General features: G+C 34.6%; 1 protein-coding gene across 4 annotated transcripts in view; it reads right to left on the bottom strand.

Moving 5' to 3' along the window:
- LOC150109786 (uncharacterized) overlaps positions 1-21,970 on the bottom strand; it is a 1,408,745-nt gene that overhangs the window by 1,257,724 nt on the left and 129,051 nt on the right. For 2 of the 4 annotated variants that reach the window (XM_090396626.1, XM_090396643.1), the window contains 14 exons: positions 20,781-20,847; positions 19,042-19,163; positions 16,962-16,994; positions 16,686-16,755; positions 14,362-14,483; positions 13,314-13,346; positions 11,295-11,364; positions 11,031-11,152; positions 10,575-10,598; positions 2,799-2,865; positions 2,524-2,645; positions 2,321-2,405; positions 2,017-2,138; positions 1,797-1,892 (listed from right to left, as the gene is read on the bottom strand). In XM_090396626.1, coding sequence (XP_090252752.1) covers positions 1,797-1,892; positions 2,017-2,138; positions 2,321-2,405; positions 2,524-2,645; positions 2,799-2,865; positions 10,575-10,598; positions 11,031-11,152; positions 11,295-11,364; positions 13,314-13,346; positions 14,362-14,483; positions 16,686-16,755; positions 16,962-16,994; positions 19,042-19,163; positions 20,781-20,847 — 1,155 coding nt within the window. The remainder of the gene's footprint in view (positions 1-1,796; positions 1,893-2,016; positions 2,139-2,320; positions 2,406-2,523; positions 2,646-2,798; positions 2,866-10,574; positions 10,599-11,030; positions 11,153-11,294; positions 11,365-13,313; positions 13,347-14,361; positions 14,484-16,685; positions 16,756-16,961; positions 16,995-19,041; positions 19,164-20,780; positions 20,848-21,970) is intronic. The other 2 variants (XM_090396635.1, XM_090396653.1) reach the window with 2 other exon arrangements.

The following is a 21,970-nucleotide window of genomic DNA, read 5'->3' as shown; positions in this document are numbered from 1 at the left end:
TAAAAAATGAAAAAATTGACGCATGACCTAAAAAGGTTGGCCACCCCTGGCATAAACTAATGATTTCGAGTATAAAGCGTATACATATTCACATTTTTGAATCGCGCGCAAAAGGGTCACATGGTATCCCTCAACATGTGAAAGATAAAAGACTGCACTAATCGAACTGTCTTTGAAAGAAGCTCTTTTCGTGAAAGAATAAAGTTGCAAACTCCGATGTCTTGTAATGTCTCAAAGGCATCATCTACATGTTTCCAGTCGGGAAAGAATTATTGGAAAGCTTAAAGAAGGCCACAGGATTTTTAATATTTCCAGAGAGTTTAGAATCTGATATAGCGTTGTATACTAGCTTAGGGCAGCGTTTCAAATCTAGGGAATGTGTTTTCCAGATCTTGCTAAGAGGTCACCCTTACCATGAAGCATATGAAGAAAGATTTTTGGTTATAACGACAAATATAATAATATGAAGAAATATGAAGAAAGATGTTTGGTTATAACGACAAATCGTAATCAACCTCACCACAGCAGGTTGGCCCCATTTAAACACAACTACGAATATATCGACAAACTGTGGCAAAATGTCTGCGACAAAGTAGGTCTATGCGCTTGCAGTGTGCGTCCTTTTATACATGACTCATCGTAGAGTAGGTTTTGATGTTTCCTCACTGACCACGAGATGACATCAACATGGTCGTCATTGTAAGGTTTCAATCATACACTGTCCAAAACTAAATTTTACGATGTTGTATCCATAAAAATTGGACAGGACACCAATGGGCTAATGCACTTTTCAGATGAGAGTTGTTTCAATTTTATCCCGACTCTAGACGACTCTTGATCTGGTGTGAAAGTAGTACTGCTTACCATTGCGAGAATGTTCTTGAAAGGGATAAATACGACAGTGCTAGGATCATGGTGTGGGGAGGTAGTATACTTAAATAGACGCACCGAGCTATAAATGCCGGAAAAAGGGACTGATGAATGATATCTTAACGAAGTTCTTCAGCGTCATGTTCGATTGTTTCGTGGTGCTGTAGAGAAGAATTTATTTTTATGGATGACATTGCCACACCACATCGTACAAGGGCAATGGAGATACTTCTGGATATGGAGGATATTAATCGAATCGAGTGGCCAGCTCGCTCCCCAGATCTCAACCCTATAGAACACGTTTGGCAGGCAATAGGGAGCCGCATTGCTGCTCGAAATTCCACTGCAACAAACAAGGTCTTATCATTGCTCTGCAGGAGGAGTGGGTCAATTTGCCTCAGAATTCCTGAATCACTTGGTGCTAAGCATGGTATGACGTTGTGAGAGTTGCATTACAGATAGGGATGGACATATTCCATTCTGAAATGTCTCTCCGCATAGTTTTCTGTAAGCACTATACATTAATTTCTTAACTACGTTCTTAGAAAATTTGTAACTTTTGCCAAAAAACGTATTGCAGTTTAATTCGCACGAATTGATAACACATTTTTTGTGTAATATGATTTGTAAGTATGCTGGTAATAAATTTATGTCCACATTTGGCTGTATTCATGAAAATATTTTCATATACAGGTAAAAATATAGTTCGTTCGTTCAACACGATTGGAAACATGATCATGTTTTCTGTCGTAGTGATGTATATTATATTATATCTACGTAGCGAGTTCTATTAATTCCTATGTTGTGTGTGGTGCATGCTTTATATTTGAATGAAGTCGTTTACATAAATAAGAGCACATGTTACCTCATTTTTTGAGGCATCTTCGCATTATCAAATTAGTAATTAATAAAAAGAAAATACATACGATATTGACACCGGTTGCCTCGATATTCTGTCGGACAGAAACATAGGTTGTGCCCGGAACACCTTCCTCCATTTGAGCAAGGTGGATCACAGATGGCTGCAAATAAGAAAGACACACCCATCAGTAAGAATGGAATATCCTTATCCAGCGTAAGAAAATGCAACAAGACAATTACCAGCACCACAGGATTTTAAGCAGAATGTTTTACTAAGATGCTTACGCTCGCAGTCTGGAAACGATTCATCTGGTTTCCAAAGTCCATCTCGCAGAGAGCACTCGTGGATCATATCTGAAACACCCTCTGGAAATTCATAGCCTTGAATACACATCGCCGTGCATACCCTTAAAAGATCACAAACAAGAAGAAAAACATTGAATAAATTGGATAATGAGCTTCACTGTCTCGTGCTTTATAAACTTTTATGCACTAGCATATGCTATTATTAATGAAAATAAACCGAACTTTATTTTATATAATATTAGTTTTTGCCTATTCCACATATGACAGGTAATTACTGACTCACATTTGTTGTCTTCCTCGGACGCAGCGGATTTCTCCATTTGTGGGAGTAGGGGGTCTTTTGCATAATGACGCAGTGGAAGAAAGCTCTATAAAAAGAATAGATTTAAAAATAGTTTTATTTGTTTTAGAAATGGTGTTGTAACATTAAAAAACAATGAAACGTACATTCTGAAACTATAGTAAATTTCTTAAGATTCTACTTGCCTTCACAGTCTGGGAACTGGCTGTCGGGTGACCAGCGACCATTCCTTTTATTACATACAAGAACTATCTCTGAGGTTCCCGATGGAAACTGGTATCCCAAGAGGCATTTTCCTGTGCAAATCCTGAAAAAAAAATGTATTGAATAAATTGTACTAAGAAAGTTTATACATGACTTGCTCCAGACCACTAGAAGAAATTAAAAATAAATGTATATCTGTCACTGGTCATGCATCAAAGTCTCAAAATCTAAAAAGGCCATTAATTAAAGTACTCACATCTGATGATTGTCACCGGTACAGGTGTATGAACCACTCATCGGAGAAGCAGGAGCTTTACAGGCATCTAAAAATAAAATTTAAATTATTAATAAAATCTTTATAATCAATATAAACAATAGTCAATGCTGTGTGTGTGTTTATATATATACATACGAGTATTATATACTCGTGTATATAAGTAGAGAGTCTTCTGAAAAATTCTTTAGACATCTAGATTATTGCAGATTATTATTTAGATTATTAGTTATTAATAGATTATTATTTAGACATCTAGATACAGAGTATCATTTATTTATTCATTTATTTATTTTACAGACAACACTAGCTTGTAGAAACGCTTAAAAACCTTCGCCACAGAAATGCTTCTACACGTATCAAAACTTCAATTTCACAAACATAATATTGCTTTACCAAAGATGGCAGAGTATCATGCTTTAATCATGTATCAACTACAGTTGATACATTATTAAAGGGTTCTCAAAAACATTTTCGCACACCTGGCAATACAATTTTCTGTCGGATCACATTCCTGATAAATTCAATTATAATTGAATTTCTATATAGAGCTACTCTCGAATCATTCGTTATCATTCTTAGATGACCATCTTTCATTTCAACACGCAATACTCTTCATCGCTTGCCTCATCTTCACCATCTTCGCTTCATGTCAGGAATCCACAGAAGGAATATAGCTAAAAGATACCTTAATCTGTGACTCAGCGATAGCAGGCATCCGAAGTGTATCTTTACACATCATGGAGCTAGTATTATTATCATGACGCCGAATATCATCAAAAGTATCACGAGTAGAGTGAATGTAGAAAATTCAGAAAACTTAATGCTTGACCATCTTCACATAATCCTGATACTCTGAGATGAGGCAGAATGTCAATTATTTCAACAATGGTAAGAGTGGGCTGCTTATTATTTGTATTTAACGTTATACTTAAATGCATTTCTCAGAAGATACATTATTTGTTATCGACATCTGTGATAATGGAGGTAACTCAATGTCAATTACGGTATTATATCTGGATCGTGATCCGTCCAACATTTCAGAAAACTGAATATTGGAAAATGATTTCTGAGTCATATCAGTGTTTACACTTGAATTTGGAATAGGTATTTATGTAGAGGTAGGCGGAGAGAACTTTGATGATCTTCCTTCTATTGTGATTGGCACTGGCTCCTCATTAATATCCAGGAGTACTCCTGTTATGACCAGGTCTATGGCTCTTGTTTTTACCTCTTCTTTTATACATTTGCTATTTGAGTCGTAAGAATATCCTTTTCTAGATCTTCCTGTTTTCCAAGATAACGGTGGCAGCTCTTCTCCATGTTTTATTCCAGTAAAAGGCAAGACCTGTTCACTAAGACTAGGATCACATTCGACTGATCCAGCACTGGTAAGACTGAGCATTTCATGTATATTTTTAATCTGATGTGAAGAACAAGCAAGAGGTGATACAGGGGTACTTCAGATGATACCAGGACACCGTCTTGCGATAGCTTGTGCTGAGTCCTGCGGAATATAACTGGGAGTAGGTGAATCAAATGGCATAGAACAAGAAACTAAAGTCTGACTATTTCCACAAGGCTCTGATGATATATGGTGAGCACTGAGCATGAAATAACTCAGCAGTAGCAGAAGTGGATGGCTGATATACAACCAGAGTAAACATATGACATTGAGATAGATCACCTGAATATACTGGCAAAGTTTCCGTTGCGGTCACCTGTTCTATCGACCTGGTGACATCAACTGAAATTCTGCATTCACATCCAATTACGGCTCTTCTGCAGACACACCATCTCTGGTGCTGATAACCTTTGCTGATGCACTCCACTAAGAGGCGATGCCTGAAAACTTACAGTCTGCTGAATGTTGCGTGAAATCACCCCATTGTTCACCAGTGATGTTTTCTTATGCTTTCATCTTCAAACATAGCTGCCTTTAGAAAAGCAGACGAAAATTGCCCTTTTGAAATGTTCACTTCACTGCTGTACATGAAGTCTACAATTGCTTTCAGATCAGTGAATTTCATGTCATTAATGATAGCAGTGGGATGTTTATAATTGTTCAATAAGTAAACTCGGAAAGACAGATCTACACGCCGATGAGCACTGTTTTGTGAGCCTTTATAAGCTCAATCCCTCACAAGTTAATTGCACGTCCACTAAGACTTCATTTAAAAATAACCGACAGAACGCAGCTACATAGAAGTAGCTGCCTTCTGTCGTCTACAATTGTTCCATTTAAAACAAACTTGCTGGTTTTCCATCTTTTATATCATTAATAAACGCCAAACATTCATTTAAATATATGACGAACAGCTGTACTCTTCTCAAATATAAATCGTAAACTTTAGAATCATTCCAAACAGCACTTCAAGCTTACATGTTTAACTGAATATGAAATCCCAAAACAGAATACATTGATATGGTGATTATTCTTATTTAAACAGATTTTCCGAGCGTTTATCTTTTTAATCAAGTGACATTTCTTTTTAATGTTAACCTATACCAACTTGAAAAACACAAGTAACTTCTTTACTACAGATTGTCATGTCTTTACCATGACAATCTGTAGTATGTGTATTACATGTATTACTATGGCAATGCAGTGCAATAAACGTCAAGCGCATGCAAACTAGGCCTAACTCGGCACAAGTACGAAACTCTAATCTATGAGAATCACATCTGATTGCTAACTGTACTTATCATATTAATGACTTCGATTATCTTGAGATATTTCTGATCACACAATTACTATTAATAGAAATCAAATTCTCAACGAGTTTATAATATGAAAATGAGAACTGAAAAATATATGACATTGACTAATATCCCCCTTTGCCTCATTCCCAATTTCTCAGATCTCTCAATTTATCAGTTCATCATATCCGATACCCCAAAGCTTTCGGATATATCATATCCGAAAGCGTTCCCTCTTTTTGATAATCTCAAATGACTCAAATTTTCTTTCCTCATTCTGCCGCTTTCATTTCCTGTCTCAATCTTCATTTGTAAATTCATTATCGCTCCCACTTTGAATAATTAGCATTAAAATTCCAAATTCCCCATGCACAGACCACTTAATTTTACGCTGGCGGAACCGAAATTTTACGCTGGCGGAACCGAAAACAAGCGGATAATTACATTAAAGGCAGATAAAATGGAATAATAACATTTCGATGTGTAAGCACAGCCGCGTCACTCAATTCCAGCTTGATATGTGGCGCGTTACAATGATAATAAGAATAATAATAATTAAACTAAAACAACAACTTGCGAGAGACACAAATTAATGTAATGATTGAACTCACAGGAATTAATGTTTTATTCATCAGAATCAGGTCCCCTGGACCACATGCACGATTTTCAATGTGCTGACCTTTCTTGTGTACAACAAATGGCATCCGGTGAGCGACATGCTCTACAGCTGAGCGTAAGGAGTCGGATTGGATGTTCATAACAGCCCGTTTTATGTTCTCTTTCATGACATGCAAGTTGGGAATGCCACCAACATACACAACGGATTTCAAATATCCCCACAGCCAAAAGTCACATATAATGATTCCCGGGCATCGAGGCGGCCATGCCATCGGAAAGAACTGATTGATAACCCTCTCATTACTGAAATGCTGGCGTAAAAGGCGCTGTACTGAACGTTCAATGTATGGCTGTGCTCCATCCTGCATAAAAATTATGGAGTCCAAACATTGTCTTTGCTGCAATGCAGGAATGACAAAATTTTCCAGCATTCGTCGATAAATCTCTCCAGTAATGGAGCAGGCTACAGGACCTGTAGGGGTAATACGCTCAAAAAAGTATGGTCCTATTATAAAATCGGCTGTGAAGCCACACCACACGGTTACTTTTGGAAAATCTTCTTGCTGGATCGCTTGTGGATGTTCAGATGCCCACATTCTGCAGTTGTGAGTGTTGACCGACTCATTCAGATCAAAATTAGCCTCATCATCCCACAATATTCTCCAAGGCCAGTCATTGTCGACCTCCATTCGGGCAAGAAAAGTTAGCGCGAAGGTCATGTGCTTATCATAATCTGCGGTAGTTAGTGCTTGCACACGACTGAACTTATACGTAGAAGTGAAGCATTTTCCGTACGATTTTCCAGACTGTACCATAAGCCATATCAAGTTTGTGAGCTATGGCACGAGCGCTTGGACCAGTACTAGTCCCTGTGTCGTCGAACACCGCAGTAGCAACGTCTATTACTGTCTCTTCTTGCACTGCTTTCCGTCCTCTGCCAGGTCTAACTCCTAGCGATCCAGTTTCTTCAAACTTCTTAATCATAGCTCTCGGTGCTACAGCTGACAAAAGACCTGTACGCAGGTTATAAAGCCTCGTAAACCCCTGAGGGCCGCTACGGCATGGCACTGTTTAAGGAAAAACAACTTAACAAGTAAAGCACGCTGAGGCAAGGTAGGATGCATATTGAGCACAATTCGTCAGTCATTCGAATAACTGCCTGAACGTTCCCAACCCCTTTTTTAAGTGGAATTGATGGTACTGCAAATATTTGACTGTTTTTGGCTCCGTCAGCGCCAAAATTTCCCCTATCGGCGACATTTGTTACTAAATCCTTTTTTTTTTCACGGAATTCATCTCCACATGCCTTCGAAAGTCTCAATATAAAATGTGGTCTCATTCTGTATATTAGTTTTAGCTACAGTACCTCTAAAGAGAGGAGAAAGTTAATTTATGGCCACCCTCTAAATTCTGAGATTTCTGAGGAACATAATTGACATTAAAGTTTTATTTTCTGCACCCCTCCCCCCTCCCAATCGAAGTTCTTCCTTGTGATGTTCATAGTTCCAAATATCGAGTATCTGACGAGTTTCATTCAGGCACACTACCTATTTATTTATTTATTTTTATCAGGTGACTTATGTATTAGGAAGTCTTAAAAAGAAATGGGATTATATTAAAAGATGTACCTCTCCTATCTTCACACCTCCTGTTATATCGTAATAGTCTGTCATAAAACTTTATTTAGTGTTGTAATTAACTTCCGTCTTCAAGAAGAAACTGAAATGTTATGTAATTTATTGTATAAAACTGTATTTTGCAAACTTCAGCAGCAGTTATGGCCGTAAAGATGTGACAGCATTTACAGTTCTAGGACCAATAACAGACCTTGAAGACTGCTCGAGCAGCATGCACAGAAGAAAATTTGAAAGATGGAGGGAGGGGGGGAGGAAGGATGGCTAAGTAATCTTTTATGATAGCAAGTTTCGATTTGGAGCGTATCTGGAGACCTGTGGATTAATCTGGAAGAATTTATTTCATTCAGTTCGTGTATGACCCCGAGGGAAGATGCCCTCAACTATAGTTTGTGCTGTATGGAAAAACCTCGAATATCTACTGTTTATTTATTATGACCCTGTTTGTTCTTGTCAACGGATGAAATGAGGACAGAATATTTTATCGCAAGTAGTAAGTTATGTGTTTCTTCTAAACACATAACTTACTACTTTCTTGTGACAGTGTGAACATTACAGAATACTGAAGACAATGAATATGGTGTTTAGGACTGTACGGCAGACAATTCACTCTAATATAGTATATTCTCTTCATGTTTAACTTTCTAGATTAAGGTAAATAATCCTGAAGCTCAGGTAAAAGAATCTTGTAATTATATACACGAGTTGTTTTAAATCTTAGAGCAGATGAATAAAGGAATGTGTTTCCTTTGTTTGTACGGATTGTAGTGAAAAGTTATCGTCGTTTAATCCTAGAGGGAATTAGTAAAAAAAAATTGTTGTTGTTGTTGGAATTTTATGTTCCTTTATTTATATTTTAAGCGGATGTGTGTGAGAGGGAGATAGAGAAAAGAGTGTCTTTGTTTTTTAATGTAAATAATTTAATACTGTATACTAAATATGAGACATTTTTTTGACCATGATTCTTTATAAATATATGCATATAATCGTCTATCTACTAGTTTCGCTAGCTAGAGTCGGTCTGGCTTTTCCAGGACGAGAGCGGTTACACTAACATTAACTGTTCGACGATATATATATATATATATATATATATATATATATATATATATATATATATATATATATATATATATATATATATATATATTTATTTATTTATAAAGAATTACGGTCCAATAAAATCCAAAAAAATGTCTCATATTTAGTATAAAAAAGGACAAATATCAGCAAACAAAAATTAATCCTGTATAGTTATTTATTTAAATGTCGTTTCTTTCGCATTACAGTTTCTCTTGTGTTTAAAGATAAATTATAGATTATAGATAAATTTTAGAGATAAAGATAAGTGAAAGTAATACATTAGTTTCAACAGTTTCGACAAAACTAATATCGTTTTTAAGAAAGATGAATATATTGGAAGGAAGGCACAGATACCAAAAATAATACTTGTGGTACGAACCTAACCTATATAATCTGTAAATAACGTACATAAGGATTACTAATAGGTGTGGATAAATAAATAAACACACCGAGTTAGTAAGCGAAGAATTTTCCTGATTCATCATTAAAACAAACTTTTCCCTTTCACACTAACGCATTAATATTCAACCACCAAAACGCCTCACCATGTTTCTAATACCAATGTTCTTCTGTTGACCATTTCTCCTTCCAAATATACCGTGAATATCAGCTTTCCTCTTCGTAACTCAAGACATTAACTTCTTCCAGTTATTTTTTACGGAATGTAGTTCTCGAGTTCTCGTAGTCTAATATTGTCAGAGCGCCTTGTATGCTATAATCTCATTTTTCTCTTCTTCCTTACTGACCTACCTCTGATTTGCCCAAATAGCTGAAGGAATTCTTACTGGAGTGAAGGCCTTCATTTCAAACCCACAACTACTGTTCAAGCCTTGCCTCTTCAGCAACCCCTTCGCATAGTCCAGGAAAAGCATTTAGCATACAAGAAACGTCTCAGGACCAGAAACGTCATCTCCTCGCACTTAGCTTACAAAATATGGTTTTTAAAAAATCAAATTGAAGTTGAAGTCACTCTCCAAGAACATCGTATGTAATGTCAATTCCCTCCATATTTCCTTTCTCTCTCTCTCTCTATCTATCTATCTGTATGATATACTAATATAGTAAAATATATAAAGTTTTATGCGTACTGAGAAGAGAATGGAGAGTGATCCGGAGGTTGGAAAACTTACAATGAAAAAGATAATAGTAATGTCAATTTGGAGGAAAATTATACAAAAAGTGGGGATAAATTGCAAAAACATTTTTAAGAAACACATAGCAATAAAGATATACAAAAAAAAAAAAAACAGGCAAGCAGGCACGCTATGTCAAGGGCCAAACTAACTAAATATAAAGCTTCAGCAGCAGCAAGTTGTTATTCTGGAATTATTGCAGAAGCAACTAAAGTCATGGCGATAATTTATTATGCCTGCAAATTGCACGTGTTAAATGCCTGATTTAAGGAAACATGGATCCCTTAAAAATAAAAATTACATGCGAAATTAGGCACTGTGTTATTGTCATTTAGGAACGAGACATATTGCAGAGAGAGAGAGAGAGAGAGAGAGAGAGAGAGAGAGGTCCTGGATTAATAAAGCAATTATTTCATTACCCGAATAATTGGATTACAGAGCTCGAAGTTAATCTTTGTACTTAGATTTATCACGACACAAAGTTGAGATGCGATGCAATCACATTCTAGCAACTTGAGGTAAAAGGCTTTTCTTTTTCTTTTTCTTTTTTTTTCACTAATCATAATTAAGAACAGTTTTCTTTGACTTACCTGAAGAAGACGAAGTATCAGGAGCTGTAATGAATGAAAAATAAAAAAAAATATAATTTCTTTTTTGTTCAATCTCTCTCTCTCTCTCTCTCTCACACACACACACACATACACATGCGCGCGAGGGGACTTTGAACCTCTGCAGTTTTTAAATAGAGGGACGTTAATGTTTCTAGACGTATGTAAATTCCATATTATTATTATACATGGGACCGGAAAGAACTATTCCTAGTTTTGAGAAGTCATCAATTAAACTACATTTGAAAAAATAAGGTTTTTTTATTATTATTATTTTTTTTAAATTAAAGTTTATGCTATTCATTTGTATTTATTGAAACTTAGGTTAACTATCTTTGGTAACAGAAATATTAACCAATTAAATGATTTTTTTATCATCCTTTAATTTTATATTATTGCTTAGCGTAATAAAACTGGAATATCAAAGTATTGTTTTACCTTCACAGTCTGGGAACCAGTTTTGTGGAGACCATTGTCCAGTGTTCTTGTCACACATGATGACCATCTCGACGCTGCCATCGGGGAAATTATATCCTGGTGCACACTGGGCTACACAAGACCTGAAAGATTATTACATAAGTGAATTGAGAAGAATGATCGATCAAGATTTTACGGTTTGCTAAAAACAGAAACAGACGTAGAGAAATTGGAGTCATTTCGGAAGAAATAGTAATGGACGAAAGTCACAATGGTATAACTTACATTTCGGTTAAGGTGTTGCTGCAAGAATAGGTACCAAATTCAAGCTCCTCGGGGGTTTCACATGTGTTTCCTGAAGAACAGAAAAGACATTTCCTCAGATTTCAAGAGGACGGAATCATTTTAAATCACAGAAAGCTGTTCAGTATATTCATACCGGATTAAGAGCATGACGCGATTACAGTTACATTAATAATCTTCGCACGTCGCTTTTGTTCAATTCAAAATATTCCGAAAGCTGCTTATCTGATTAATAGTGTTCTGTTTTCCCAGTAATATCTTTAATTTCCTTCCATTGCAATTCTGGATATGGCAGTATTAATGATTGGTGTTTGTGTTCATTGCTAATTTGTGTTGCATTGTTTCATTTGGCGTAAGGTATAATACGCACCATAAAGAGAATTACTCTATTGAAATACTGCTTTAAAAATGATATTTAATGCTTAAGAAAGTAATGGTTGTAGACGATTACAATTATCTTTGGTAAGCCATTCTAGTCGAGTGGCAAACGTTCCCACTCCCAAATGCCTAGGAAACCAAATTATGTTAAAAATTTGCATGCATAACTTTGAATTTATGTAGGCGACAACACCTGTGTCGTAGAAACAAAGGGATGCAGACCAAATCTCTGCATTCCATAGAGGTCTAAATTTACTGATAATTACATAATGTTACAGCGATTGGTCCTTTATATAGTAACAACAGTTGTGTCTTTATAGGAAAAACTTATACCAGTTAGAACCGGAGAATTTATTATTAATGAGTATATATATTTTTCACAGTGTACAAAGTAGCAAATCATACACTCCAAAGATTAAGCTTTAATATCGAAGCTGCTAAATAATGCTTAAAAATATTGAAATATTTTGTTGAAATGTGCCATCTAAAGAATGAAAGGCGTTCTTTAATATATTTGATATCTTAATGAGAAAAAAAATATATAGCAACTATGACGCAGTCAAATTATTCACTACTTATAGTTTCTTTGCTAATTTTAAGGTACGTTTATGTTTAAGAACGTCACCTATGTGGAAATAAACAGTGTTTTGATTTCAAGACGCATTGCTGCAATTCTTTTCTTTCTTTTTTTATTTCACTAAGTTTCAGATTTTCCATAATCAGTAACTTAATTCTGATCAGTATTACTGTTTGCTTGTAGATCAAACAAACGCAATAAAGTTTGCTTTCTTAGATCGTTCTGTTCATTTTTATGTTTTAGAGCGATCAAGATTTTCATTTTCACCAAGTTGTCAGTGCACTGTAGATAACTAACTTGCACAAATTGAAACACGTTGAATGTTTCAAGTTATAATAAAAATTATAAACATAAACAGTAATCACCAATGCAAGATCGACAGAAGAGTAAGTATTACATGTTCGATTCTAATCGATTCAGCATGTTATCGAATCAGTCGATTTTTGGATCAGGAAAATATATTTTTTCCTTTTTTATAACCTCTGGATCAGCTGAAAAAACCGACCATAGATCTCACGATATTTCAGAAAATAATGCGAGTTATGGATATGAAAATGCGATGGAAGTGGCTGTTTGCCTTATTTTCGTCAGGGTGATGCTAAAGGATTGATACTGGCTGCGTGCCGAAGAAGTTTGGGCTAAAATTAATAAATGATCTAATAATTAATTAAATTTAATTAGTAGACTGATATTAAGTACCATTAATTATTATGAATAATTTTGGTGTCATTAAATTTTTTTATATTTCTCGAAGGCTACTTTTAAAGAGAGAGAGAGAGAGAGAGAGAGAGAGAGAGAGAGAGAGAGAGAGAGAGAGAGAGAGAGAGAGAGAGAGAGATCTAACCAAAACGAATAAATTACAGAGCATATACTACAAAAGATCAAATTTGTTCAAGAAGTGTAGACGGTCTGTTTTCCGATGATTAATCATTAATGACTCTGCAATAAAAGTTTCACTTCTTATAATTTTTAAAAGTTTGCCAAGCCCCATACGTTACTGATATGAATTCTCGGAATAATAATAATAATAATAATATCAAACTCACCTATTTCTGAAGGTTTCACATCTTGGCTGGTTCCTAGAAAATTACAAAATAATTAATTGAGAATTTTATCACGAACTTTAGTTAGTAATAGAATCTCAGATAGACAACCAGAATTAAACAATTAAGACGATTTTAAAAAAGCGGAAAATATCACAATGATTTCAATTTAACTTTAACTTTTTTTTGCGATATTATTGTCTTATAAAAGGAAGCACAGGCTTATCCTCTCCTGGTATTATACACTAATCTGCATGTACTAAGTGTTTGAAAGGTATCACAAAAAACTGGAAGCCCATGAAAAGGAATTTCGACTATTTTTTAGCTCTTAGAAAAGGAACAAGTATTCCATAAGCACACACACACACAAAAAAAAAAAAACGGCTCCCAATATTCGACTAAATTTCTGACTAAATGCAACTTGAATCTATGGCTTGTTGCTATTATTTTCTAAACGATATTCTGTACGACAAGTTAACAAACCAGGAAAAACGTAGAGTACTTATAATTAATCGGAGATCCAACTATTCTTCAATTATACAAGCAGCGTGACCTGGCAAAGTATACGAGCTGATATAAACTTCGCAAAATATTTTAAATTAGTTAGCAATAAGTTACAACATATTCGTTTATGTAAACATAATAGTCAAATTTATATCTTAGACTGTAAAAAGAGGTATTCATATTTTTGACTTCGAAAAAAAAATAATGTATACTTTATACTTGCGTTTAATGCTTAATTTTATTAAAATTATATATAATTTGATTAATTAATAATCAGTTATTTATAACAAATATATAATTATCTACATTTTTCAATCGATTAACATTATATAAAATATATCTTTAATCCCATTAAACGATAAATTGGTGGGTGGCTAATATATAATATCATTAAATATATAATTATGTAAATTTCGATTGACTATTAGTTAGTTATTTATTGACTACTGATAGTTATTTCAAATAACATATGTTATTTGAAATAACTTAAATAATAAAATCCATATATTTAATCAATTTTAGGCAGTGAGCTAAGCTGCATGCTTACTTATACAGTCCTCAAAAGGTGTATCGGGAATCCACATTCCTGTCTTTCTGTGGCATTCGTATAATTTTTCAGCTGTACCATCCAAAAATTGATAGCCAAGCAAGCATTTTGCTGAACAAGTCCTGCAAAGAAAATATTTACAATATGCACAACATGGCGTTACTAAATTATTTTAATTTAATAATAACAACAACACTTGCAAAAGTAATATTTATAAAAATTAACTGAATATCGATAAGTAAATCTATCATGTTCTTTTCCAATTATTATTATTATTATTATTATTATTATTATTATTATTATTATTATTATTATTATTATTATTATTATTATTATTATTATTATTTAAAACCAATAAATAATAACCAACTAGTGTCGTCCTCAGATAAGCTTACATATAAGCTTCGAGGATGAAAGCAGAGAAATTAGTTCTCATCCAAGATGTATCATATGTAACCAAGTGCATGTAATGTACGCATCACATGTAAACCAAAGTATTTAATTATTATATGTAAACAAATCTATGTAAAGTAAGTATCATATGTAATCAAATGTAAGTAATGTATGTAATAACTGTAACAAAAGTATGCAATATAGAGTGATTATATCCATTGATATTGTATATATAGAGTGTAAAATTGCGAAGAAACATCTGTAATAATTATTATTATGAATATTATAATAAGATACGTTGTAAACAGTTATTGTTATTATTATTATTTAAAAAAAACTTTATGTAGGAGAAAGTATTTGTTATGCATAATTGTCTTCATATAATGTATGTAATTTATCTGAGAAATAATAAAATGCTAAAAAAGCATCATTATTATTATTATTATTATTATTATATTAAAAACAAATCCTTTAATTCAATTTATTCCCAATGGAAGCACGCAGAGCTTCTTTACAAGATGGTAGGGAACCAATCTTCATTTTTCAAACCATCACATTGGTGGTCTCGAGGTTTCAACCTCGAGACCACTAATGAATTAAGGTTTCATTCGAAAGTTTACCGAAGACAGGCTCAATCATCTTGTAGCCTTAAGCCATAAAAGAAATCGTCAATCGGCCTCTCATTTTCCTCATCCTACTCTTCTCAGACAAGCTCTCCAACCCACAGTTATTTAATTTGGCATCATAGTCAACATTCCACATTCCTAAAATTGTCAAATGTTTCTTCATTCTGCTTTAACAGAGAAAATCAAATCTTAGCACAGAAGTAGAAATGCAGTTGAATCCACGCTTTGTATAATGGCATGACTATTTCTTTGTTGCAGCTTACTAGCACCTTTCTTTTTTAGCAATTTTCTTGTGTCATCTTCTCTACCGTGATTATCCCCAAATCATTTCTTTTGACTTGTAAAATGAATTTCTATCCATATATAGTATACAGCATTCTATCATCTTGATCAAGAATGCAAAGTCGTACACTTGACAGCATCGAAAGTACATGCTGCTCTTCTGTCCACAGCATGAGCCTATCAAGACATGCTGCTGCTGAAGTTAAGAAAATGGTGAAACTTGAAAGAGCTACTCTATAATCGGGTGTATTTCCACTTAATGGTGCAGCTTACTAGCATCAGATCTATAGGCAGAAAATACTTTTCTGCTCTACAATCAGAGCATAGTTTGTGCATCGAATCTCATACATTCTTACTTCTAGAGATTGGCTAGTGTGACTATAATTTGCATTAGTCAAAGAAAGAATCCGGTTAACTCGCAGAAAGAGATGTAATTAAACAATCACTCTTCCAAATATTCAAATTAGAAGTTTAGTTATTAGTTGCGTGAGAAGATAGGTCCTTAAGTCGGTTTATTAATTAATTAAGTCATCCCGAATAAATTATAAGGCCACGTTCTACAATCCCTATTAAATTAATATTCCTGCCTGTGGGTGCTTCGGCGTTTACGTTTTTCTTCCATGTATGGTGAATCGCTTAGTTTCTGTCTTGTTTGCTTATGCTTTATTTGTTTTCCTCTAGCTAGCATCATTTACTAATCGTAAATGAAATTTTAATTTAAAAATCACATCAGGATAACTGGGTCACTTGCCATTAGAAGTACAGTATTAGTTATAGGATCGCAAAATCTGCTCTGGTCAGTTAAATTATAGTATCAGATCAGCCGATATGGCACTAATGCATAACTTCATATAAACAGATAATGAGTTACAAAAACAAATAACAAAAAATACTGCTGAAGAAATAGTCCCTGGTATAGATTCATAATTGATATAGCAGAATGAAAACCAACACCCGTGAAGTGTGTAGGCACAGAGCAAAAAGTTGTAAACTATTGAGATGTTTCATGATCAAGTTACTTACTTGGTCTGCACGTCTTCTGTGCACGAATACGAACCCGATGTAACAGAAGAAGGAGTGCTGCACATCTCATCTGAAACGTACGATTTGTGCAGTTAAAAAATGAATATACTTACATAATTTTTGTGCAGTTTCAACTAAGAATAAAAATAAAGAAGAAGCGCATTTAAACACGGCTTTTAAAAGTATGCCTAATGACTAGAAATATCCACCACACACCCACATTTACTTCTGATAGGACAATGAGTTACACTAATAAGCAATGGGGAAAAACCTCACCTCCTCCGTGTCCAGTAAGTTCTTCTCCAGGTCCTGTAAAAATCAAAACAACCTCAAGCTTCTGTGGCTTGTTTTCAATACGACGTAAGACTGCACAGTATATCAAACAAATACAAAAAAGTAACGGATCTATACCCGCTAGTTTCGCATAAAAATAACGTGTAAAAGGCACTTTAAACGATACTAAATATGCAGAATTCAAATTCCATATTTAACAGCTTTAGTGTATTTTATACATTATTTTTTATGTAAAACTAGCAGATATAAATACATTTTGCAATGCTTATACCGTATAATCTTAAGTAATTGATTTCCGTTCTCTTTTATAACAGCTTTTCTTTTTAAAAGCAAATGCAAGATTGCATTTTAATATTAAGCTTAATATTAATTCCAAGGCAAGGAATCAGAACTGATATTTATGTGGATGTCGACAAGAGAACACAAAAGCTATCCTCCTAGCAAAATTCTTTTGATGATCATATAATACCATCAAACAAACACCGTAATCAGCAATAAAATTATTGTATGCAAGCGGATACTAGATATCCATATACTACTTAAAGGCACTATTGAGTTAGTTGAACACATCTACTGTTACAATATTTTCCTGAAAGTTTATTGCAACGACTGATTTTACTCTTTTACTAAAAGAATTTTTACTTTAGTCTGATCTACAGTTGCTCTTCATTAGTTCTCTCGTGTGACATTCCTGAAATACTAAACATATTTGTATAATTCTATTACAATTATGTTCATTCCATCAGCTTTATATATTCAATCAAATTCCACTTTATTCGTTTTTTCTCTCTCTAAAATTTGTAACCTACAAATCGAACTTTTCTTCAAACCAGTGTTTTGTTGTTCGCTCATTCGAATAGATTGACCCAGAGTTCATCTGGAGACAAGAAGAATTTATGAGGACTCTTTCAATGAAGGTGGATTAGTCCATCATTCGGTGGTAGCTATATTTTTCCTCCAGAAATCTCAAGGATTTTTTAATTCCTCAAAACAGAACAGAAAAAACAAAGTTCTTTTAATATACATATTGCACTGTAATCCAACTCAACACAAACCATTGTTTTTTTCGACAACAGTAAATTGTGTGAACTTTTCGTTTTTGTGCTGTTTTTCCTTACCCAAATAGCATGCTTCCTTGGATTTTTGAAAACACAGGCAAAAGGTTTACATTTTGAACTATTAAATATTAATCAAAATTTCTCAGACCATTGAATGGCACATATTCCCCACTGTTAACTCTGCTTCTCACTTTGGTGTCGTCTGCAAATTTAAGAATCATGGAACTTTTAATGTGTTGATCGAAAGAATGTAAAAAAGGGGCTGAGGGCCTAGCTGGGATATATCGCATTTTCTAGAACACTCCAAACACTATTTTTTTGTCATTTATCACAAAATTAGGATGATCTGAGCGGAAGTTATACTTTCAAGTTTTCCCATGCTCTTTCTCTATATAGGGTTCCTGCGAAGAAAAATGCAAGAGCCTCCGCTCATGAGAGCGAGCCTGCAGTAGCTAGAAACAAACATTCGAGGAATGTGGCACATTAAATAAAATTGAGCAGTGGAATTATCTTTTATGTTCGTTATGGAGCATCGGGTGCGGTCATGGGACGTCTATCCCAAACAGTCCAGGACCTCATTACATGGTTACAGGAAGAACGGTCAAAAAATCCCGTTGATTGATGTCGTATGCTCCTACGTCCAGTATGATTGCTGCAGTCATCGCGTGAAAGGAGATCCTAGATCTTATTAAAGTGGGCGCCATGTTTTTTTCGCACTCTGAACATCATCGTTTAGTTTTTTTCAACGTTCGTTACCTCTTTCTTTCTCCACTTAACTTCAGCAACTTTTGCCCTTTAACAAAATAAGTGAGAAGTAGTTGAAAGAAGTGAATTAATTTAACTGCACTTAACTATAAACTTCGTATGATTCCAGCATTTTCTGACCACTCGTTATATGTACGAATTGTATACTTAATGAAGACTTTTTCTTATTTCTTCACGGTTTTTTTTTCAGGCGTAGAATATTCCAGAAATCACTGGTGATTGGAAGGATATATACTTACTGCTGCAATCTGGAAACGCTTCGTCTGGGGTCCACTCTCCGGTCAGCTTGTTGCACTCATAGACAAGTTCGGTGCTACCATCGGGGAATTGATATCCAACCGTACATTTTGCTGTACAAGTCCTGAAAGGCAAAAATAATCCGGAATGCATAAATTATCCAAGCCTCGTTGAAGTCAATGTATTATTAGGAATAATCAAGGAAAAACTTCTTATCTAACATATTAAGGAATTTATTATATTACCGTAATTAACATCCAAGGAAAAAAACTTTCTACATCTTTCTCTCGTCCAGAGATTTTTATTAAGAAGGTCAAACACCTTTTGTCTACTTGTATATGAGATATATACGATTTCTGCATTACTTCATGACCCGACCCGGTCATGAAGTAATCAAGGTATCGCTCCCGGGTCTGGCTCCCATTGAAGAGACCTCAATAAAGGTCAAAACCGCTCTGGGCAGTGACCCTTTCCATTATGCATTGCATTATACCGCCTGAAAGAGGGTGTGCTTTGCATTATGGGATACATACTAAGGCAAGTGATATGAAGTCATTAGCCGCTATACACAAGTAGCACAGACGTGAATGTATTTCACGCGCAGAACTTTATTTTGCTCACACACACACACACACACACACACACACACACACACACACACACACACACACACACACACACACACACACACACACACACACACACACACACACACACACACACACACACACACACACACACACACACACACACACACACACACACACAAATCTTTATTTCTCCGAGCAATTTGGTATGATTCAGGCGATCTCTCGATTACTACTTTTAGTTGCTATCACTGCAGCAATTTCATTGTCATTCATTCCAATGTGCTAATGCAAAATTTTGCGTAAACCTAGAACATCAAGGACTGTTAAAAATTAAGCAAATGACATAAGAACGTTCAGTAGATGATAATTAGTTGAAGATCCCTGGATTCTAATCTCTTCTTAAGACTCGAGCACCCTTTGTAAGAGCACCCTTCATCTGTTAAAGTACAATTTAATGACCAAACCGCTATACAGATAGGGTTATGCCCAATTAGGAATAATTCTTAGATCATAGCGGACTATTCATCCAAATATATTAAGATGATATGATGTCCATAGAAATTCCTTCAAATGGGTTAGAGCGCAAAAAGTTAGAGGACCCCAGCGGCCAAGCCGGCGAAAGTTATAGTTTTTTAAAACGGAACTATAGTTACTTAGATGGTATAAAAGCATTTTGGAAAATCTAACGAATTTTATCCAAATGAAGAAATAACAAATACGGGTTGAAAGAAAACTAGCTGTTGCGGCACAACAGTGTCCAGCTCAAAGGTTATGTGTCTGCAACTTTTCATTCCTTGCAACCGCTAGTTTTTCTGCGCAGCTGCTACCTCTCTGGAACAAAATGAAGTCTCGCATTAAAGGCTAAAAATTCCACAAACACAAAACGATCAAGTGTTGCTATATTTATATGCTAGGAATCATTATCTTCTTTCTTTCCAAGATTCTCAAACTCCATCGGAAATATGCGATAGCTGAACCGAAGTATTTCGAACTTAGCCATCAAATCAAACCGAAACTAATCTGTTATTATTAAAAAAAATTAAATAATAATGATAATACTAAATTGATCTGCAAGTTCTCTGATAGACATTTAGAATCCGATAAGATTCGCAATCGTTTTTAAAAAAATGAGTAACATACAGTAGACTTACATCATGTAAAGGTCACCGGAACAAGAATAGTAACCCGAGGTTGGCGATTTGGCTGGTTTGCAGACATCTGAAAGTGTAGGAATAACTATTAATAATGATATGATATCAAGATAATTTATTCTTTCAGTTATGATCAGATAAGCGTTTATTTCTACGACATGTCAAAAAAAAAATTAAAAATTACCCCTTAAAAACTTTCGGTTACCAAACGTTGTTAAAGTACCACATTTAACTTAATTCATCTTAAACTTAATCGAGAACTAAACATATATTGAACAAGAAGCAAAGAATATTACGTAATCTTCTTTGATAAACACATGAAATTCAACTTCTAATAAATAATGTAGACTGCATCGTCATGGTTGTAACATTATTAATCAAAACTATAAACATAAGAATAAAATAGAACAATAAGTACCTATTTATTTGTTATTTTATAACAGATGGAAGAATAGGTTTACATCCAGCATATTAGAGGAGGTGCTGTTTAAAAAACAGTGCATTAATTATCGGGCTATTTGAGTCTTAAACATTAGCTAATATTTTTAGTTAAAATACGTTTCACTCTTGGAAAGCTCTTTTCTGATCAGAGTTCCCAGGGGTGGCTGATGGAGAATCCTATCAGATATGATGGGATGATCCGATTATCTGAACACTGAGAGGGTAGTGGTGTCCCTAGAGTTCCCTAGCTGGTTTTCTCTCTTTTCTTGCCTAAATAACTTTTTGTATGTGTAGAAGACGCTCACAGGGTGAAGACAGTCCTACGGTTAGAGATCCCTGATGCTAACCTCTCCGTGTAGCTTGGTATAGTCTTGGGTTAGTTTCCCACAGGCTAAGAGAGGTTGCACTCTGAGAATAAAACTGGGGTCCTCAATTTTGGGTTGAACAAAGGACTGGTACCTTTTTTTTAGTAAAAAAAAAGAAAAAACAAAAAACTTGTTGCTAAGTATCCTAAAAATGAAAATGGAACTAAACATACATTTAAGAAACGAAATTGGCTACAAACACAAACTTTGAGATTTCGAAAATGGAACATGAAGAGTTTAACTGGAAAATTAGAAGTATGGAAGCAGGTTATTGACAAAAAGTTAGATTTGATGGTCTTGACAGAAACAAACAAACAAAACAAAAAAAAAAAAAAAGAAATGTACCAGATCTGAACTTCAGGTTGACGTGGATAATCCGAGAAG

Source organism: Typopeltis vanoorti, chromosome 1 (assembly GCF_054136105.1).
Source record: "Typopeltis vanoorti isolate ZY-2024b chromosome 1, IOZ_Tvanoo_1.0, whole genome shotgun sequence".
Taxonomy (NCBI): Eukaryota; Metazoa; Arthropoda; class Arachnida; order Uropygi; family Thelyphonidae; genus Typopeltis; species Typopeltis vanoorti.
This window is presented reverse-complemented; position numbering and strand designations above follow the sequence as displayed.